The 22,883-nt window shown below is 37.7% G+C and overlaps 1 protein-coding gene across 1 annotated transcript in view; it reads right to left on the bottom strand.

The window, feature by feature from the left end:
* NEK11 (NIMA related kinase 11) overlaps window positions 1-22,883 on the bottom strand; it is a 276,492-nt gene that overhangs the window by 252,626 nt on the left and 983 nt on the right. The window contains 1 exon segment of the mRNA XM_036851711.1: window positions 20,925-21,193. Within this exon segment, the coding sequence (XP_036707606.1) occupies window positions 20,925-21,142 (218 nt within the window). The 5' untranslated portion in view covers window positions 21,143-21,193.

Below are 22,883 nucleotides of genomic sequence, written 5' to 3'. Positions count from 1 at the left end.
ATATTGGTAGGCTGTAACCAAATGAAGATGACTTTATGGACCTGAGTTAATCCTGCCAGTAGGGATGTTGCCCCCTCGGGAGTTGGTCTGCATGTCACTTTAGCACCACCTGCTGGTCATGATGGTCAGTGTTAAAACAGTGACTTTCATTCCTATTCCTCTTACTGAATCTCTTGTAAATTTAAATACCACATATGCTTGTGACCAATAATTTCAACATGGTGGCACGGTGTCCAACATGGGTAGTAACTCCCAAGCCGGGCTCCTCAGAACACCAGTGCTAATCAGAGGGGCCTGGGGAAGGGAGTTCAGTGGCTGAACACAGTTGGGAAAAGCTCTTGAAGGGTCACAATTTAGCCAGCAGATTTCAGGCTCTGAAGAGTTCCTCAGCAAACAAACTGGTTTAATTTTGTGGAGCCAAATGTTTTCCAAACTCATTTAATCATGGAACTCCTTTTTACACAGAACATCTATTAACATTTTCAGGTACTCTAGGGCTTAAGGTCAGAGGGCATTGAGGCTGTCCCAAAAAATCACAGCTGTAAATGTTTCATTGTATCGACTGCCTGCCTACCCACAAACTAGACAATTTTACAACATGATTTTTGCTTACAAATAACTTGCCAACAGATTTACACCCTTCACCTCCAAGACACACAGGATGGCAAAGTGACATTGTCATCACTATCACTTCACAGCCAAGTTATTTCAAAAAGTGAAAAATCATCCCACCACGAGGCCTCAATAACAAGTTCCCAGCAGTGCTTCTCAAACTTTTCCAGCAAAACACCCCTAGTAGCAAAGAAGGAAAAACTCATACCCTGGAATAGGACTGCCAAAAGCAGAACATGTCTCTGAAATCTCAAGCTTTATTTTAAAAATTCATGCAAGAAATAGTGACATGTTTGTGAAAGGACAAATGTTCAGGGTTATTCACTGCAGCAGTATTTTTAATAACAAAAGATTAAAAACAATCCAAATATGTATCAACAGGAAAGTAGCAGCCATACAATAGAATGTACTATATAGTTGTTAAAACGAAGAACGGGAACATTCTCTTCATACTGACATGGAAAGCTCTCCCAGATATTTTGGCATATGAAAAAAACATGAAACAGAAGTGTGTAATACGCTAGTTTTTATCAGAAGGAGACAAAAATAAGAATCTACATTCCAGAGTCGCTTATAGATGCACAAAGCAACTCTGGAAGGATCCATGGGAAACAAACTGGTTACGTCTTGGGGAAGAGAATGGGAACTCAGAAAAAGGGGGACAAGGATGAGAGGAGACTTTTAACAGTACAGCTTTTTATATTTATTGAGCCATATAAATGTGTAACCTATTAAAATTATAGTAAAAATTCAAAAATTATGCAAATTTTTTATTCTACTCCATGACATATTCACACTTGTCCTAAATTTTTTTAAATTACCCATATATTTTCACATTAGTAAAACTAAATGCATATTTAAACTCCTGCTTGGTGGGTCATCTGGGACACCATATGTATGGTCCAGTGTGAAAGGTATGGGTTCAGGCCATTAAATTTTGCGTAAATATTTAGCCTTCATTTCATTTGGAGAACCAACATCAACACAAAAAAAATCTGGAAATGCTACTAAAAAATGCTTGCTCAACAGTTTGGGATTTTTATCTACAGGCTGGGGCTTTTAACCAGGGAAAGGTTAACCCCAGCGTCTTAGAACTCTTATGCTCAAAATCAGTACTAACTTACCTTTGGTAAGTAAGAAAGTGACACCACACTGAGATGGTGCCCAGAGTGTGAAGCTCACAGACTTCTGCCCATTCTTCAATGCCAGTGAGTCCAGGGGCAGCCAAACCCCAAAGGCAAACCTCTGCCTTACAGCCAAAGTAACTGGAATTTCAAACTCTCCAACTATTTTCAACACATTTTTAAAAGCTTGGTGATTATTTTTTAAATCAGTCTGGCTTAAGTCAAACAATTTCCTATTATATTTCCTTAATAGAAAAAATAATTAGGCTTCTTTTGGTTACACTTTCACAACACTTTTTTAAAAAATTTATTTATTTTTAATTTATTTATTTTTAATTTATTTATTTTTGTCTGCGTTGGGTCTTCGTTGCTGCGCGGGTTTTCTCTAGTTGCAGCGAGCAGGGGCTGTTCTTCATTGCGGTGCACGGGCTTCTCATTGTGGTGGCTTCTCTTGTTGTGGAGCACAGGCTCTAGGCGCGTGGGCTTCAGTAGTTGTGGCACACGGGCTTAGTTGCTCCGCGGCATGTGGGATCTTCCCAGACCAGGGCTCGAATCCATGTCCCCTGCACTGGCAGGCAGATTCTTAACCACTGCACCACCAGGGAAGTCCCACACTTTTATTAAAATGCTTTTTATATAACATACGTGAAAAACATATGGCATTTCTTTATATGAAAGATATGGGCTAAAAAATAAATAAAACACAACTCAGATATAACTCTGATGCAACAAGCAAATGTAGCATGACTAATGTCAATAAAATGTACTATAGGTACCTAGTGCATTTTATCCCAGAAAGGATATTCTAAGGACAAGTTTTGCATCCTTGTTTACCTCCTAGGAGTGGTTTAATAAACCAACAGTGCTATAAATGTCTCCTAAATTCTCTCAAACTGAAATTTTATTTCTAGGTGTAAATAAGGCCAGAATTAAAAAGACAAACAGCGTGAAGAGATGAAGCAGTGCAGCACAACCAGCAGGGAGTCATCTGCTACTGCTTTCATCCACCCTTGTTCCATTTCAGAAGGCTGTTCTCTCTGGGATCCCTTCAGAGAAACAAATAGGCAGTGGGGACCATAAGGACTTAAAACTACTGCAATCTCCTGATGATCTGTTGGATATTCATGAGGTACAGAATGATTCCACCTTTAGGTTTTATTTCAGCTGTAATAATGAGTTATGAATAATTGATCTCTAGGTAATAAATTATTCAGGTAGGCACACAGTTTCCAAGGAATCCTGGGGAGAGTCTAGCTAATGGCATAAGATGAGTCAGAGACAGCTGCCGAGGGGACATCCCACAATCACCCCACACAGCAGAGGCAGGGTAGTCAGGGCCTCCCAGCGGGGGCTTTTCAATGAGTGGGCCATATTAATGCCTTTTGAATTAGTATAAAGTGGAAGTCCCCACAGGGCACTCCACTGTCTCTCCAATGTATGAAACACTGAGCCCTGGATCGCTTCATTCATCAGACCAGGATATTTGTTATCAGCTGAGTACAACCTCTGCTGCTGAAACTAGTGCCGAACTGAAAAACTGTGTACGTGTGTGAACACACACACACATACACATATATACACTTGTGTGTTTATGTGTATATATACACATATAAGTTTATGTGTATATATACACATATACATAGTTTTTGTGTTGATGTACATATATACAAAGACAAACATACACACAGGGAGTTTTTATGATTGTGCAGGGCTAGCAAAATAATGCTAAAATAAACTTTACCTGGAGGAAATTATCTACTGTTCTTGGTCTTTAAAATCTGTTGAATATACCTTACCCCTTCTGAGCTCAAAACTCAACCTCAAAGATAGTAAGGCTTACTTCAGGTTTGTGTCAAGTCCAATCCTTATCAAATATCCAAATGCTTTACTTCCTAAGTAATGTTAAACTGCCTTGCAAATAACATCTGTCACTGGACCTTCTTATAATTTTCATTTCTAAAACAATTCTAAAAATAACAGAAATTATTAAGTTAGAGCTCAATAATCATTGTACTGAAATATCTTTCAAAGAGCACATGAAACAAAAGCAGCTGATCAACAAACTGCAAATCTAATTATTGTAAAAACTGCATTGGCTGATCTTGCCCCCAGACCCACAATATCTATACTTGTGTGAGGCCCATGAGATGGAAGATGTAGGGAGACAAGGGAGAGAAGAAATGAAGGGCTGCGGATCTTCCTCAAATCTCTCCTGAGGGAAGGCAGATATAGCTACATTAGGTTTTTAGAGGTTTCTCCAAACTCAGACTAATAGAGAAGTGGAAACATCAATCAAACTTTAATTAAAATGTTGAGTGCCAACTGCATATGGGAAGTTGAGAAAACTAACACCCAAACACATTCTAATCAAAGCTGCAATATTCCAAATTTTCTACTCTTAGAAATTTGTAAACCTAGAATTTATGAATTTAACCTTCCTTCCTCACTTGCTCAATAAAGGTCATGAAAAACAAAGCCTATGATTCTTCTCTGATCTAAAAACAAGAAGATTGATTGGTCTGAACCCAAAGATTAAAAAGCAACATTAAGCTTAAGCTACCAAATTTCATAATGATTATCACTAGCAACTACAAAATCAACCAGTTTAACAACCTTAGAGGTTTCATATATCACGGTCCAAGGTTCACCTTCCCTAAACACATTTATTAAGGTATAATTGGCAATGATACACTGCACATATTTAAGGTATGTAATCTGATAAATTTTGACCTATGGATATGCCCAGGAAACCATCTCCACAGTCATGACAATGAGCATGCACATCAGCTGCAAAAGTTTCCTCATGCCCAGGGTTTGCTTTTTCAGTAACTAAAATTTGGGGTGGATTTTTCACATGATTACTAAATAGTAGCACTGCCGTCCTATTAAGTATGTTCTACAACATGTCAAAGGTTTCATAACTGTTCATTCATACTTACAATTATCAGGTAACAGGGGCTATGAAAGCAGCTGAGAAATAAAAAGTGATTGTAAAAAAAAAAAAAAAAAAGGGATTGTATCCCTGTTAAACTATGGAACAGAAATTCAATTTCATAGTATTTTAAAGCAATGAGGTCACATAATATTAACTGCTTATTTTTAATACTATATGAAATTATTTATACAATGCACAATTAGTGTAGTACACAAGCTACTTTTAGAAATCTTTGGTATTAACTATATCTATTGATACTTCCCACATAAATTTACAAATCACTAGTTCTAAAAATGAAGCTTAGGAATAACTGACCAAGAAGCTAATAGTAACATAAGTGTTATTGTTTTTCTCCCCTGTTGACTTTTAAGTCACCTACATCATGCTAAGTTTACTATTTAGATATGGATGTCATGGCAACCAAACTTTTTCCCCAGGAAAATCTGCTCAAGAGTAATAAAGTAAGCCAGAATTTTAACCTGAGGGTTTTCTGCCTTCTCATTTCTTTGATGATTAAGTTATAGATGAATCTCATTTTCCAAGTTATTTAAAGGTAGATGGTATCACAACTCAAATTTTCAGCTCAAAATATTAGAAAGGTGGGTGCTAGCCAAAACTGCCCATACCTCCTCCCAGGTCAATGCACGTGTCCAAAAAGGAAGTGGACCAGTTCAGAAGGGAAAGGACTGGGAAAAGAAGATGCCCCTCAGATGGTCCTGCAGGAACAAGTGACAGTACAGGGAACTGCCCGCTGTGTGGCAGGCCCAGCACTGGTTGGCTTGTCCCGCCAAAAGCTGTTGGAGGAAAGGATCTGACAAGAAGGCCGCTTGAATAGAACCAAGAACAAGAAGGGCTAGTTACAAATTATACTCAACGGTGTCATGCTTGCTTTGGCATCAGGAAACTAAAGTTAGCCCAAAAAATATTGGATTTGGTCATCGAGGTTCCTCTGGCATCTATCAAAAATCACCTCAGTCTTTGCTATAACACGTCTTGCCGGAAAAAAACGTCCTTTATTTGTTAGGGGATAAAAACTTGAACTGTCCTATGCCCATAAGGTTTTGTTCTTGCATTTTGTACATTCATCCTTAAAGTATTTTGTTTTATTTATTGAATAAATGAGACAAAAATCACATTTAAAGTAATAGGCTTACACAAATCTCCTGTTTTTAAAACTTGGGGTAGTCAACAATGACAATGTAAAGGGACCAGCATATCCAATTACATTTAAAAATTATTATTTACTAAAATAGCTTAGATATTCCTCCCCCCATCTCATACACTTATGAAGAATAACATTCCTTATTTCCTGGGGGTATTATTCAGTGTTAGCAAAACCATTAGCTTCCCTACTCACAAATCCACCAAAACAATACATTGGAAGAATAGAGTAGGATAAGGAAAGAATTTAAACAACCAGTCTGAAAATCTAATAAATACAGTATAGTAATTTATCTACACTCTTTTCCTGTCAACAGTCGTATTTTAAATAAATCACTTTTGTTTTCTTTCAAACAATAGTAATGTAAGAAAAAAGCATTTTAAAAAAGGCTTTTTGTGTGCTGGTGTCTTCCTTCTAAATGCTTCTTGGTGATTCAGTCTTCAAGCAGGCTTGTTTGGCCCCCTGCCCAAGCCAAAATGAAATGGAGGGTTTCCCTGCATCCTACTCATCCTAAAATATTTTATTTATTAGTCATCTCTCATCCGTAAATATTAAAAACTAGATAAAAAGCTAGAGAAAAAGGACATGCAGCAATACATGCAGCAAAGCAGCCTCAGGAGGATGTAAATCATTTACCCCAGAATGTCAACCTCATTACCATGATTGAGGTAAGTCAGTGTGCACCCCGCCTTCTCTTCTCTCCTTTTCCCTTCCAGCTCCCAACCCTTACATGTTGCAAAATTGCCAGAAGCTCAGAGGCTTGAGTTACTATAGACCAAGAACTGGCAAAGCCCAAAGTGAAGTCTAAGTTCAAACTTACCCTGTCCGGATTTACCTAGGTGGAACCTACACACAATATCCTCCAGAACATGAACTATTTTAAAAGAGATTTTAAGATGCACTCATAAGCTCTATTAAAAGACTGAAGATTTTAAGGGGAAAAGGACATGATCACTACAATAAAAAAACGAAGAAAACTGTATTTTCTGGTAGGGAAAAATAGAAAGAAATCATTAGTTTTCTCCAAATTGCTTTCATAACTCTCCACTGCATAAACCACTGAATCCTATTAAATTAACTCAGCCCACTCAATAACCCAATTCTACCATCACAGATACCCACTGGGGAGAACTCCTGGTCATACTATAGAAATAACAGCTTTAATAAGAGTGCAGAGAACAGGCTCAAAGCTGGACTCATTAAATCTACTGTTTTATTTAGAATGACTCAAAACTGAAAGTAAGGATATGTTAAAATAATTAAGTAAATCAGACAGAAAATCCATAAATAGGTGTTAGTAGGTGCATAGGTGTTAGCAGGTGCAAAATATAAACAGTAGCTTTGCTGAAGGCTATCTGCTATTAAATAGCAGAAATTACTGTCACATTCTGAGTCACTGAAAGCTGTTTCAAATATTATAAAATCTATGCATTCTAGTTAAGAACTATTACTCATTTTTAATTATTTTTGACACTGGCAGGCTACTATAATCAATTTATTAATTCTCTAAGAGGAAATAATGTCCTTTTGTGTAAACAGTGAAAACCTATACACAGAAAGGGAGGCTTTTTAGTTCATTCCTTATAATATGAAAACTGATTTCTCCATTTCTCAATGTGTCAGAAATAAACTTGAAAATGGATGAAGTACTTTTTCTCTAATTACAACTGAGCATCTGAGCAAATGTGGCCATAATCCATAACTGGCTCAAATATTCTTCAACTGAATGCACAGAATGCCCATCACTTCTCAGTGATTGAAGCTCAGTTATTCATTAGTTTCCCAGACTTATACCATTGACAGAAAGGATATGATGAAACAATCATTACATCAAATCTCTGAGGATGCAAAAAGGCACAATAGTTTTTTACTTCTACTTCAAAGAGAGTACCAGAATCTACATATCCAGCAAGAAGGAGCTAAACGATATTAAAGCCATATGGTGGACTATTATGCAGGCATTTTATATGATGCTTTTCAGAATATTCGATAAGATGGGAAAATACTTATATTTTAATGTTTCCAAAAAAAGATGCAAAATTATATATACACTGAATGGAAATGTTCTCCCATCCTTTTGCCTAGTTCAGTGGTCCTCAAACTGCAGTCCTCAGGCCAGCAACAGCTGTTAGAAACGCAAATTCTCAGGCCCCACCGAGACTTGCTAAACCAGGAAGTTTGGGAGTAGAGCCCAGCAATCTGTGTTTTAACCTGCCTTCCAGTTCTGATGCCCAATAACATGTGAAAACCACTGGCTAGTTCTTAATCATTCTTGAGGTCTCAGCTGAAACGGCATGTTCTCAGGGAAGCCTTGCCTCACCAAAGCTCATCCTGCCAACTTAGACAGGTCTGTTGTACCTACAGCAACCAAGACTTTTCTTTCACAATACTTAATGGCAGTTTGTAATTACTTACTTTTATGATCATACAATTAGTGTTTTTCTCTCCCACTAGACCAGATACTCTCAAGCCTAGCTATACATTCAAATCACCTGGAAGCTCTCAAAAATCCAGATGCCTGGCGTGTGGCCCAGTTAAAACAGAATGTATTGGGGTGTGACTCAATGGTGTATTTTTAATATTGTTATTTTACTGTTCAGCCGCAATTGAGAACCACCCAACTCAAGCTCCTTAGAGAGCAAGTGATCAGAAAATGGGGACCAGATTTGTTGAATGAATATGTAAAGTTTCTTTTACTTTTATTTATTATGTAGATTTTTTTCAAGCTTGCACATGGTATAAAATTCCAAATGTACAAAATGGTTCAATGAAAAGCAAGTCTCCTTCACTCCTCGTCCTCAATCTCTGAGGCAACCACCATGACCAATGCCATATGTTTCCTTGAAGATTAAATGTCTGTCTGTCAGTGCTTACAGAAAAGACCAGAAGTTGGATGGCAGGATTACAGATCATTTTCCTGCTTTACGCACACCTGCACTTTTTGTAAAACATGTGCACATTACCTTCAATATTGGAAAAGGAGGTAGCCTAGGGTTACCTGTATGTACGTGCCTCTGGAACTGTTCAGCAGACACACACTGGCACTGAGGGTCCCCAGGAAAACAGTCACTTGGAACGATGTTCTCTATTATGAAGAAGAGACCCTTTATCTGGCTAATCAAATAACTGTCTAAATTGTTCCACCTATTTTGTTTTAGGTATATTTTCACTTCTGATTAGATATTCAGCTTCTCCAGACTCACATCAGAAAACGGTGGAAAGGTACATGAAAGGAGATACTTATTCATTCTAGGCCCAGAATTAAGAAGCGGCATCATGATTTATAGATTCATCTTAACTGAATTTGGTTAACATAAGCCCCTCACCAAGACCGACCATCTCAAAGTATATTAAGATGAAAAGCTGAGGAATGGATCCTCATGTGGTGGCTTAACCGTGGCTGTGTCTTTCAAAAGCCCTGACTCCCACCGGCCCACCCCTGTTGGTGGCTACTGCTCAACACAACACTTTGGAAATGGGCTGTGGGCCTGAGATGTCCTCAGAAGGAACTGGGCTAAGGAGAGCCATTTAGCTTTACAATAAAGGACCCAGACTGTTGTGGGGTTTTTTATTACCTCTTTATAACTTTTCACCTCCTTCACTCTTAAGGTGTAAGGCCACTCCTCTCTTGCTGTCAGTGTGACTAATTCTATCAGCAGCCCCCAAACCCCTCTCCTCCATATTGTCTCCATGGCTGGCTGGGAAATCTGCTTGTTAGGACTTTTAAAAATCCACTCTAATACAGGCCCAAGAGCTCTCCTGGGAGGCAGGGTCCTAGGCCTCAGTGTGTGGGCTTGAGGACACTTCTCTAAGGAATTGGTGGCCTTTCCTATTTAAGATCCTCATACTGGGAAGAAATGTCCTGTGGAGAGAGAAAGCATTTTCATGTTAACCATGTCGACCATATGTAGGCAAAGACCAAAGTGTAGGTGCACAGTTAAGGGGGGAAATATTTAGATATTACATGGACAGAACCAAGGGGGGAAAAGAATGAAAGCTCTTACATAATGTACAGATACCAGTAAGATAATGACCGTATGTAGCTAAAAGGGAGCTGGGCAGTGGCCATACCAACATCTCTAAGAGCAACCTGCCACACAGATGCTAAAGCACTGCACTGGCTGCTGGTTGTTTTATGTATGTTAATTCTGCCTCTCTTCTAGACTGGAAGTTCCTAAGGGCCAAGCCTTGTATCCTATTGTTTCAGTTTCCTCTCTGGTACTCAGTCCAAAGCAAAGGTTTATTACATAAATTGTATTAAATACTTGAGTTGACAAACTAAAAGACTAGAGCAGAAAATCAACTTCACATAATAAAGTCACTGTATCTTAAGTGTGATGAAACTTTTTTAAAAACCAGCATCCTATGCTGATAAGATTAATGTTGAAATTCACCAACTGTGGCCATGACTAATTGTGTATTTTAATCATGGACAAATAATCATATAATTCAGGGTAAGCCTATTTCCTTAACATCTCTTTTCTATTAAATTACACACAGTATGCTAAGGGCCAAAGTAACTTCCTAGCTTATCAAAATCTTGTAGGTTTGCTTAATAGAAAATTGACAGCTTATATATATATGGAATCTAAAAAAAAAAAAAATGGTCATGAAGAACCTAGGGGCAAGACGAGAATAAAGACGCAGACCTACTAGAGAATGGACTTGAGGACACGGGGAGGGGGAAGGGTAAGCTGGGACAAAGTGAGAGAGTGATAGTGTATATATGGACACATATACACTACCAAATGTAAAACAGATAGCTAGTGGGAAGCAGTCGCATAGCACAGGGAGATCAGCTCGGTGCTTTGTGACCAGCTAGAAAGGTGGGATAGGGAGGGTGGGAGGGACGGAGACGCAAGAGGGAAGAGATATGGGGATATATGTATATGTATAACTGATACACTTTGTTATAAAGCAGAAACTAACACACCATTGTAAAGCAATTATACGCCAATAAAAATGTTAAAAAAAAACTGACAGCTTAACAAAAATATAAAATTATGAGCTAGAATTAGAATAATCTTTAGGAATATGCGTTAACATTATCACACCTTCACATCCATTAGTCCAGAGTTTCCATAATTATGAAAGAAAATATTCCCAAATACTGTTTTATGAATTCCATGACACAGAATATAATAAAGTAAAAACCTCTATCTCATTCACTAATCATTTTAAGCTTAATTTTATTCTACTGTGATAACTAAAAAAAGAATAACAGATATTTTTATGCCAAAAAAACCCCCTCTCTTGAAACATACATTAATCAAGTGTAATGCCTGTGGCCTTTTTTTTTTTAATTCCATAGCAAATGCAGAAAGTCAATAAAAATGTAAAGGAATGTGGTATTTACGTTGTAATTAAAATTCACATCATAGTATATGAAAATGTCGATGGTAGAGTGGTGCCCTCAAGTGGCACAGTGATAAATTGCAACTGTTTAACGGGAAAGTTCTTTGAAAGTTCTTTGATTAATTAAATCTAAAGTGCATATCGCCTGGACCTAGAGTTCACAGGGGCTGGTAACAAGTGTCCTACAGACCAGCTGGGGCTCACGGTCTACCTAAGTCCCTCCTTTAACAAGGGTACCACGGGGTAGTCTGGCATGTAAAGGTACCATACACTTTCCTTATTATCTCAGAAGGTTAGGGGTGTGTCTGCAAAACGTGAAGAGAGTCAGATCTACTCTGATCTGTTAAGGGAGCAGCATTCATAACATTACAGAAATCTTTTTAGAAGGTATCTTCTATCCAGCCCTTAACCAATTTCCTATGTTTATGGCCTAGTATGTAAAGCAGAATTTAAAACCTTATCTAACCAAATTGCTTGAAGAATGGGTGGTGCTTGTTGATGTGCTTTGATCACAAACCAAAGGTTCACCTGTCAACACTCTCAGGAAAGGATCCTAAAAATATGAGTTTAGTTTTCTGCCTCCGTATATGCATTAAACACAACAATCGCTGATGAGCTGCTGCCTTACACAGCTAAAAGGTCAACATTCTGAGGACCAGTTTTCTTCCGACAGCCATAGAGATATGAAAGAAGAGATATGAAAGAAGAGATGGCAACAGAAGGGTTACAATCTCAAGAAAGATACTAGAAGAAGGTTTTAAAATCACATACCTGACATCACATTGCTTTGCTTGGGAGACTTTCCTCTCTTAAAAGTGGAATGTAAAAAGAAAAGCTTCCATTTAGTAGAGAGTTCCAGTTGCAGTTATTGGGTGGTGTCTAAGAAAACTGAAGCTCAGATTAGGAACCTGCATAACCTTAATCTCAGTTAAGAACAAGACTGGCTTTACTTCCTGACCTGTTCACCTTCAAAGCCTGTGGTCTTAACCCGTGACACTGTACTGCCTTCCTTTGAGCATTCTAAGATTTTGTGAGCAGCCATATCCATGATTCTTCATGATTTCAGCAGTTCTAAAAGTCAAACGTCTACAAAAGTAGGCAGGTAGTGGAAAGGTGTAAGAAACGGTGAGGAGTGGCGGGAACGTGGTGAATCGGAGAGGAGTCCAGGGTCTGCTTAAAGAGGGCTGCTGCCTGCAGCTCCAGCCCACACTGGCTACACAGGCGGCAGTGTTAGCAAATATCTTGATTTTTTTCAAGAGAAGATGAAAAGCTCAATTTTATGAAAGCAACCCATTTTTAAATACTGGCAACTAATTTAGATTTAAAAAGAAACAACTCTGCAAGCCAAACAAAAGACATCTGAATGTGACCAGTGACCAGTACGCAGTACGTAATATGTTGTAGAGTTTCTGATGATGAATGATTCCTGTCCAAGAGATTCTAGACTAGACCTTTGGTATCAAATGATTTGTCAATTATCCTCACTATTGAATTTACTCTACACACCTAGGCTTCTTCTGCCATCTTCAGCTCAACTCATACGTCCTAAGATGAGTTCAGGTACAGTGAAGGTCACTAACAAATCACTTCCCATTCAACTGGCCCCAGCCCCCTCATCTCTCTCATTCTCTTCCCCTCCTCCCTACACACATACACACCCACTCATCGCCTCAAGTCTGAAACTTTCAAGTTTGGTCTTCATACATCTTATGTTACATCCCTTTAATCAACTTTTTTTTTCCTATTCTCTTAAATTCTTCACATTCCTCATTAGTTGAAGAAACCAAAATTGGATACATTCTTTACATTATGATTTTTATAACTCTTGGGTCAGATTTAGGCCTTACTCTTAATGTTTCCATAAAGGGTCTCTAGTAATTTTCATATATTTATCATCCTGTTCTAAACAGCTGGAAGAGTACCTCTAGGATTTCAGGTAAAAAATTATTTTTTGGTAGAAGTCATAAAGCATGTTCTAATGACACCAGAAAAGTGCCAGCATTATTCCCATTCTTCACATAGGAATTTATCAAAAATTATGAAGTCTAGATAACTACTTTTTAAAATTCTGGACACAGAGACCATTTAAAAGGCTGATTTTTAAATAAAATAGTAGCATCAGTAACATTTGCTTTTATAGTTCCTATGACATATTAAGAAGTAGAAAAGTTTATCACACTGATTTTAAATCCACAGTCCTATGGGCAAAAGCTGGAAGCATTTAGAGTAGCCTCAAAACCTCTGAATAAAAGAGTAGATTATGGGATGGAAATCTGTTCTTCTCAAGGGCTGATTTCTTGGATCACTCTTCCTTCTCCTTTCTCTTCCTCCTGTGTTTGATGTATAAGTTTCTTATCCTAACTTCAGTTCCAACTAACTTTTCACTGCAGCAAATTCAAACAACTTTAAGCTAAAAATGAAGATTCATCCTTATTTGTAAGAGATGTACTGTCCAACAACATTAGAGTTTTTCTCTGCCATGAAAGTTTATAGGGTTTGATTAAAATCAAAGGAAAGGGAGAGGAACCAAGATGGCGGAGTAGAAGGACGTGCTCTCACTCCCTCTTGCGAGAACACCAGAATCAGAACTAGCTGCTGGACAATCATCGACAGGAAGACACTGGAACTCACCAAAAAAAGATACCCCACATCCAAAGACAAAGGAGAAGCCACAATGAGACGGTAGGAGGCGCGCAATCAGAGTAAAATCAAATCCCATAACTGGTGGGTGGGTGACTCACAGACTGGCAAACACTTATACCACAGAAGTCCACCCACTGGAGTGAAGGTTCTAAGCCCCACATCAGGCTTCCCAACCTGGGGTTCCGGCAACAGGAGGAGGAATTCATAGAGAATCAGACTTTGAAGCCTAGTAGAATTGATTGCAGGACTTCGACAGGACTGGGGGAAACAGAGACCCCACTCTTGGAGGGCGCACACAAAATAGTGTGCGCATCGGGACCCAGGGGAAGGAGCAGTGACCCCGGGGGAGACTGAACCAGACCTACCTGCTAGTGTTGGAGGGTCTCCTGCAGAGGCGAGGGGTGGCTCTGTTTCACTGTGGGGACAAGGACACTGGCAGCAGAAGTTCTGGGAAGTGCTCTTTGGCGTGAGCCCTCCCAGAGTCTGTCATTAGCCCCACCAAAGAGCCCAGGTAGGCTCCAGTGTTGGGTTGCCTCAGGCAAAACAACCAACAGGGAGGGAACCCAGCCCCACCCATCAGCAGACAAGTGGATTAAAGTTTTACTGAGCTCTGACCACCACAGCAACAGCCAGCTCTACCCACCACCAGAGCCTCCCATCAAGCCTCTCAGATAGCCTCAACCACCAGAGGGCAGACAGCAGAAGCAAGAAAAACTATAATCTTGCAGCCTGTGGAACAAAAACCACATTCACAGAAAGATAGACAAGATGAAAAGGCAGAGGGCTATATACCAGATGAAGGAACAAGATAAAATCCCAGAAAAACAACTAAATGAAGTGGAGATAGGCAACCTTCCAGAAAAAGAATTCAGAATAATGATAGTGAAGATGATCCAGGACCTCGGAATAAGAATGGAGGCAAAGATCGAGAAGATGCACGAAATGTTTAACAAAGACCTAGAAGAATTAAAGAATAAACAAACAGAGATGAACAATACAATAACTGAAATGAAAACTACACTAGAATGAATCAATAGCAGAATAACTGAGGCAGAAGAACAGATAAGTGACCTGGAAAACAGAATGGTGGAATTCACTGCTGTGGAACAGACTAAAGAAAAAAGAATGAAAAGAAATTAAGACAGCCTAAGAGACCTCTGGGACAACATTAAACGCAACAACATTTGCATTATAGGGGTCCCAGAAGAAGAGAGAGAGAAAGGACCAGAGAAAATATTTGAAGAGATTATAGTCGAAAACTTCCCTAACATGGGAAAGGAAATAGCCATCCAAGTCCAGGAAGCGCAGCGAGTCCCATACAGGATAAATCCAAGGAGAAACACACTGAAACACACACTAATCAAATTGGCAAAAATTAAAGACAAAGAAAAATTATTGAAAGCAGCAAGGGAAAAATGACAAATAACATACAAGGGAACTCCCATAAGGTTAACAGCTGATTTCTCAGCAGAAACTCTACAAGCCAGAAGGGAGTGGCATGATATACTTAAAGTGATGAAAGGGAAGAACCTACAACCAAGATTACTCTACCCAGCAAGGATCTCATTTAGATTTGATGGAGAAATCAAAAGCTTTACAGACAAGCAAAAGCTAAGAGAATTCAGCATCACCAAACCAGCTCTACAACAAATGCTAAAGGAGCTTCTCTAACTGGGAAACACAAGACAAGAAAAGCACCTACAAAAACAAACCCAAAAAATTAAGAAAATGGTCATAGGAACATACATATCGATAATTACCTTCAACGTGAATGGATTAAATGCTCCAACCAAAAGACACAGGCTCATTGAATGGATACAAAAGCAAGACCCATATATATGCTGTCTACAAGAGACCCACTTCAGACCTAGGGACACATATACACTGAAAGTGAGGGGATGGAAAAAGATATTCCATGCAAATGGAAGTCAAAAGAAAGCTGGAGCAGCAATACTCATATCAGATAAAATAGACTTTAAAATAAAGAATGTTACAAGAGACAAAGAAGGACACTACATAATGATCAAGGGATCAATCCAAGAAGAAGATACAACAATTATAAATATATATGTACCCAACATAGGAGCACCTCAATACATAAGACAACTGCTAACAGCTATAAAAGAGGAAATCGACAGTAACACAATAATAGTGGGGGACTTTAACACCTCACTTACACCAATGGACAGATCATCCAAAATGAAAATAAATAAGGAAACAGTAGCTTTAAATGACACAACAGACCAGAGAGATTTAATTGATATTTATAGGACGTTCCATCCAAAAACAGCAGATTACACTGTCTTTTCAAGTGCACACGGAACATTCTCCAGGATAGATCACATCTTGGGACACAAATCAAGCCTCAGGAAATTTAAGAAAATTGAAATCATATCAAGCATCTTTTCTGACCACAATGCTATGAGATTAGAAATGAATTACAGGGAAAAAAACGTAAAAAACACAAACACATGGAGGCTAAACAATATGTTACTAAATAACCAAGAGATCACTGAAGAAATCAAAGAGGAAATCAAAAAATACCTAGAGACAAATGACAATGAAAACACCACGATCCAAAACCTATGGGATGCAGCAAAAGCAGTTCTAAGAGGGAAGTTTATAGCTATACAAGCCTACCTCAAGAAACAAGAAAAATCTCAAGTAAAAAATCTAACCTTACACCTAAAGGAACTACAGAAAGAAGAACAAACAAAACCCAAAGTTAGCAGAAGGAAAGAAATCATAAAGATCAGAGCAGAAATAAATGAAATAGAAACAAAGAAAACAATAGCAAAGATCAATAAAACTAAAAGCTGGTTCTTTGAGAAGATAAACAAAATTGATAAGCCATTAGCCAGACTCATCAAGAAGAAGAGGTAGAGGACTCAAATCAATAAAATTAGAAATGAAAACGGAGAAGTTACAACAGACACCGCAGAAATACAAAGCATCATAAGAGACTACTACAAGCAACTCTATGCCAATAAAATGGACAACCTGGAAGAAATCGACAAATTCTTAGAAAGGTACAACCTTCCAAGACTGAGCCAGGAAGAAACAGAAAATATCAACAGACCAATCACAAGTAATGAAATTGAAACTGTGATTAAAAATCTTCCAACAAACAAAAGTCCAGGACCAGATGGCTTCACAGGTGAATTCTATCAAACATTTAGAGAAGAGCTAACACCCATCCTTCTCAAACTCTTCCAAAAAATTGCAGAGGAAGGAACACTCCCAAACTCATTCTATGAAGCCACCATCACCCTGATACCAAAACCAGACAAAGATACTACAAAAAAAGAAAATTACAGACCAATATCACTGATGAATATAGATGCAAAAATCCTCAACAAAATACTAGGAAACAGAATCCAAAAACACATTAAAAGGATCATACACCACGATCAAGTGGGATTTATCCCAGGGATGCAAGGATTCTTCAATATACGCAAATCAATCAATGTGATACACCATATTAACAAACTGAAGAATAAAAACCGTATGATCATCTCAATAGATGCAGAAAAAGCTTTTGACAAAATTCAACACCAATTTATGATAAAAACTCTCTAGAAAGTGGGCATAGAGGGAACCTACCTCAACATAATAAAGGCCATATACGACAAACCCACAGCAAACATCATTCTCAATGGTGGAAAACTGAAAGCATTTCCTCTAAGATCAGGAACGAGACAAGGATGTCCACTCTCACCATTATTATTCAACATAGTTTTGGAAGTCCTAGCCACAGCAATCAGAGAAGAAAAAGAAATAAAAGGAATACAAATTGGAAAAGAAGAAGGAAAACTGTCACTGTTTGCAGATGACATGATACTATACATAGAGAATCCTAAAGATGCCACCAGAAAACTACTAGAGCTAATCAATGAATTTGGTAAAGTAGCAGGATACAAAATTAATACACAGAAATCTCTTGCATTCCTATACACTAATGGTGAAAAATCAGAAAGCAAAATTAAGAAAACACTCCCATTTACCATTGCAACAAAAAGAATAAAATATCTAGGAATAAACCTACCTAAGGAGACAAAAGACATGTATGCAGAAAATTATAAGATGCTGATGAAAGAAATTAAAGATGATACAAATAGATGGAGAGATATACCATGTTCTTGGATTGGAAGAATCAACATTGTGAAAATGACTCTACTACCCAAAGCAATCCACAGATTCAGTGCAATCCCTATCAAACTACCACTGGCATTTTTCACAGAACTAGAACAAAAAATGTCACAATTTGTATGGAAACACAAAAGACCCTGAATAGCCAAAGCAATCTTGAGAAAGAAAAATGGAGCTGGAGGAATCAGGCTCCCTGACTTCAGACTATACTACAAAGCTATAGTAATCAAGACAGTATGGTACTGGCACAAAAACAGACATATAGATCAATGGAACAGGATATAAAGCCCAGAGATAAACCCACACACATATGGTCACCTTATCTTTGATAAAGGAGGCAAGAATATACAGTGGAGAAAAGACAGCCTCTTCAGTAAGTGGTGCTGGGAAAATTGGACAGCTACATGTAAAAGAATGAAATTAGAATACTCCCTAACACCATACACAAAAATAAACTCAAAATGGATTAAAGACCTAAATGTAAGACCAGACACTATAAAGCTCTTAGAGGAAAACATAGGAAGAACACTCTTTGACATAAATCACAGCAAGATCTTTTTTGATCCACCTCCTAGAGTAATGGAAATAAAAACAAAAATAAATAAATGGGACCTAATGAAACTTCAAAGCTTTTGCACAGCAAAGGAAACCATAAACAAGACGAAAAGACAACTCTCAGAATGGGAGAAAATATTTGCAAACAAATCAACGGACAAAGGATTAATCTCCAAAATATATAAACAGCTCATTTAGCTCAATATTAAAGAAAGAAACAACCCAATCCAAAAATGGGCAGAAGATCTAAATAGACATTTCTCCAAAGAAGACATACAGATGGCCAAGAAGCACACGAAAAGATGCTCAACATCACTAACTATTAGAGAAATGCAAATCAAAACTACAATGAGGTATCACCTCACACCAGTTAGAATGCACATCATCAGAAAATCTACAAACAACAAATGCTGGAGAGGGTGTGGAGAAAAGGGAACCCTCTTGCACTGTTGGTGGGAATGTGAATTGATACAGCCACTATGCAGAACAGTATGGAGGTTCCTTAAAAAACTAAAAATAGATTTACCAAATGGTCCAGCAATCCCACTACTGGGTGTATACCCAGAGAAAACCATAATTCAAAAAGACACATGCACCCCAGTGTTCATTGCAGCACTATTTACAATAGCCAGGTCATGGAAGCAACCTAAATGCCCATCAACAGACGAATGGATAAAGAAGTTGTGGTACGTATATACAATGGAATATTACTCAGCCATAAAAAGGAACGAAATTGAGTCATTTGTTGAGACGTGGATGGATCTAGAGACTGTCATACAGAGTGAAGTAAGTCAGAAAGGGAAAAACAAATATCGTATATTAATGCATGTGTGTGGAACCTAGAAAAATGGTACAGATGAGCCGGTTTGCAGGGCAGAAGTTGAGACACAGACGTAGAGAACAGACATATGGACACCAAGGGGGGAAAACTGCGGTGGGGTGGGGATGGTGGTGTGCTGAATTGGGCGATTGGGATTGACATGTATACACTGATGTGTATAAAACTGATGACTAATAAGAACCTGCAGTATGGAAAAACAAACAAACAAAACAACTAATACTAAAGTTTCATTGGGTTATTTGTATGGAAATATGTTAATATAAATGTTTCAGACATTACATGAAATTTCTAAAAATCTTATATGTTCTGGTATAATGTTATAAGTCATAATTCTAGTTATTACTTTAAAATGTACATCTCAGAACTAACTAAATTTCTTTGTCAATTGCATTATTATGAACTTTCATCAAATCTTTAACCGTGGTCATTTCTAAGTCTTTTGTCACTTACAGACAGTTCTGGGTGTACTCTGATGCTTTTGCAAATATGTTCATATAAAAGGGTTTCCTCTTCAAGGAATTCATGGAAAAGACTGACAAGTACAGGTTTCTGGTAACTGACTGTACTGTTGAACTGAATGAATAAGCATTTTCAGAACTCTAATGAAAAACTGATGAACTCATAAAAGTGCTAACAAAAGATCAAGATGAAAAAAAAATTAATTACATGGGACTGAGTGAACTGATGAGGATGATTATAATTTTTGTGACTTTCTGTTTGAATTAAAAAAAAAAATCCCACAAGGACTCAGAGGCAAAGAATATACAAATCAATTTTCACTGCAAAGTAAAGGAGCTGTTACAGTGGCGGATTACTGGACTGAATGTCAATATTATAACATAGTATGAGTGTGTTTCGTGTTTGGTAAGTGCAATCATTGTTGCTTTTGTTGTGGTCATCCATTTACAATGCTCGGTGTCAGTCTATTTATCTCTTGTAAAAATAAAATACAGTGAGTGTGTGTGAAAAAAAAAAAAGAAAAAATAATCAAAGGAAAGGAAGTAACAAGAGGGTCATCAATATAAGATAATTTTAGATGGGAGCCCCTGTTCGGTTTAAATGTCTAATTTGAGGGCTGTATGACTACAGACTTTGAAAACCTCCTCCATGGGAAAAAGCCAAGCAAAGTCAATACCGTATTTCCTTCAGTACACTCTATTCACCTCAAATGTGAATTACCATCGATTTGCATTTCCTAACATTTCTAAAAATGCAGTCACTATAAACAATTCTTATTTTCTCATTCAAGTCCCAATCAAGTTAAGTGGAAGCAAGGCTGTAATTGAGACTTTGGTACACATAAAAATCTTACTTTCACATAATCTACCCCATTTCCCTACTCTAGGTCACTTGGGTACTTCACTCACGTGCTGAAATGCCTTTAAAAATCTCATCTGAAGACATCATTCAAGGAGATTTTCTCTCTCTTACTAAATTCTTACTTTAATGCAAAAAGCAAAGTAAACATTACTCCATGCTTTTAATCAGCTAAGAGCTGCACACACACAGCAGCCAACTCAAGGTTTGCATGAAGTATTTTTTACTTACAATTCCTCTCCTTGTTTGGCATTCTTGTCTGACACTAGATAGACGGTTCCAAAAGTTCCACTGCCAAGTTTCTGTTGAAGCATGTATCTTCTTGCGATCAAGGGCTTTGGACATGTGGAAGCAGCTATTGATCCACTCACACACTTAGCAGCCTCTCGGAATTTCAGCATTGCTCCAAACAAGAGAGAACTGTTTGTTTGCTTATCGAAACTCAACATGCAAGTCTCCTAGGAGATGGTCAAATGCATCCAAGTAGCATCAGTCAATGCCTTAAAGAGGAAAAATCCAGTGGTCAGGTCTAACGGGTGCTGAACTATTCCTAACAAAGAGTGTAAGTTTCTGACAGTGATACCTGTACCTTGATTGGTGGACTGAACAACCCAATATTGGTTAACTTTAATTGAGAAAATGTTAAAAGGTAGAGATACTGCAGATTCCAATAGAAGGCAGTCTTTCACAAAAACAGAGCCTTCCCTCAGGCATCTAAATTTGGCAGAACTGAATAACAGTCAACTTTCCCCAAAGTTCTGAGATGTATATATGTTTTCCAATCAATAATCTGTTTAAGACTTTATACTCCCCACCTACTTTTTAAAAAACATCCAAGTATTAGAACTTTATAATTTCCTAAAATCTACATATCTGCATCAAGCTTTACGTATTCTTTCTTCCCACCTTATTTCTATTTTGATTAATAAATGGTGAGTTAGGATTAAACCAGAAATTAGCATATTGCTGGTTTCTTTCGATTTTTTTTTTTCTGTAGACTTTAAACCATGATATTTGCATTTATCAGATGTGAAGAGGGATATGGATTCGAAATGAATTTTTTCCCATCCTAAGCAAATTCTGATCCAGTTTCTGAAGTTTTTTATTATGCACACTGTGTATAGAGTAATCTCCCTGGATTGGAAACAAGATGTGTCACAAATGCAGTTCAAATCTAAAATTGTATTTTAATGTTAGCTGAACATAAATTTGTTATAGGTAAATCTGTAATTTCTCAAAAAACTATAAATGTACAGCGGAATTATGAAAGGCAGGACTGTTTCATATGAGTATGTGCATGGTAAAATCACTTTTATTTCATCAAAATGTAAAATGTTTTGTTAGTAATTATGAAAAGTGGGTTTTATTTTAAATCTATAAGAAAAACATGATTTTAATAACTAATGAGAACAGACTGTGTAGTACAGGGAACTCTATTCAATGCTCTGTGGTGGCCTAAATGGGAAGGAAGAGGGGATATATGTACACGTGTGGCTGATTCACTTTGCTGTACAGCAGAAAGTAACACAACATTGTAAAGCAACTATACTCCAACAAAAAAAAAAAAAAGGAAAGAAAATATGATTTTAAATTGAAGACTGTGCTCTGGAGTCAGGTCAGTCCATATTCAACAATTCCAAAGCTATAAGACAAAAACCTATTGTGCATAATGACAAAACAAGATGCTATCTGTGTACTTTGGGGTACATGGCCAGCGGGCTTCATCATGGTGGTGGCCAATTACAAATATCCTTGGAACAGAACATAAACAAGGAAATGTCTATTTACAGCATTTCCCTTCTTGAAATAATGTATTAATCAGTTAAGTTTCACCTAATGCCAGTGAGAAGGAAAACTAGTAATCAGAGAAGGAAGGAAGGAAGGGAGGGAGGGAGAAACCAAATCACCTAAGTGGCTATGTGATCACGACAATACTAAAACATCAGCATTGGGTTGGAACTTCAGAGCTGGGGCCCATACCTCAAAATGCCTGAATTATGTGGGATTATCAAGATTACAGAAAATATTAGTGAAATCTACTGCTGAAAAAACAACTGGAGAGCAGGGCTCTCAATGTGTCTTTGTGTGCTTCCTCTGATCACATAAAAGTGATGCTTTCTGGCCAAATTAAGCTGTTAAGAAAAAAATATGGACTCATAGCCTTTTCAACTGTAAAGGACCCTTTCAGTA

This window comes from Balaenoptera musculus, chromosome 4, assembly GCF_009873245.2.
Source record: "Balaenoptera musculus isolate JJ_BM4_2016_0621 chromosome 4, mBalMus1.pri.v3, whole genome shotgun sequence".
Classification (NCBI taxonomy): domain Eukaryota; kingdom Metazoa; phylum Chordata; class Mammalia; order Artiodactyla; family Balaenopteridae; genus Balaenoptera; species Balaenoptera musculus.
This window is presented reverse-complemented; position numbering and strand designations above follow the sequence as displayed.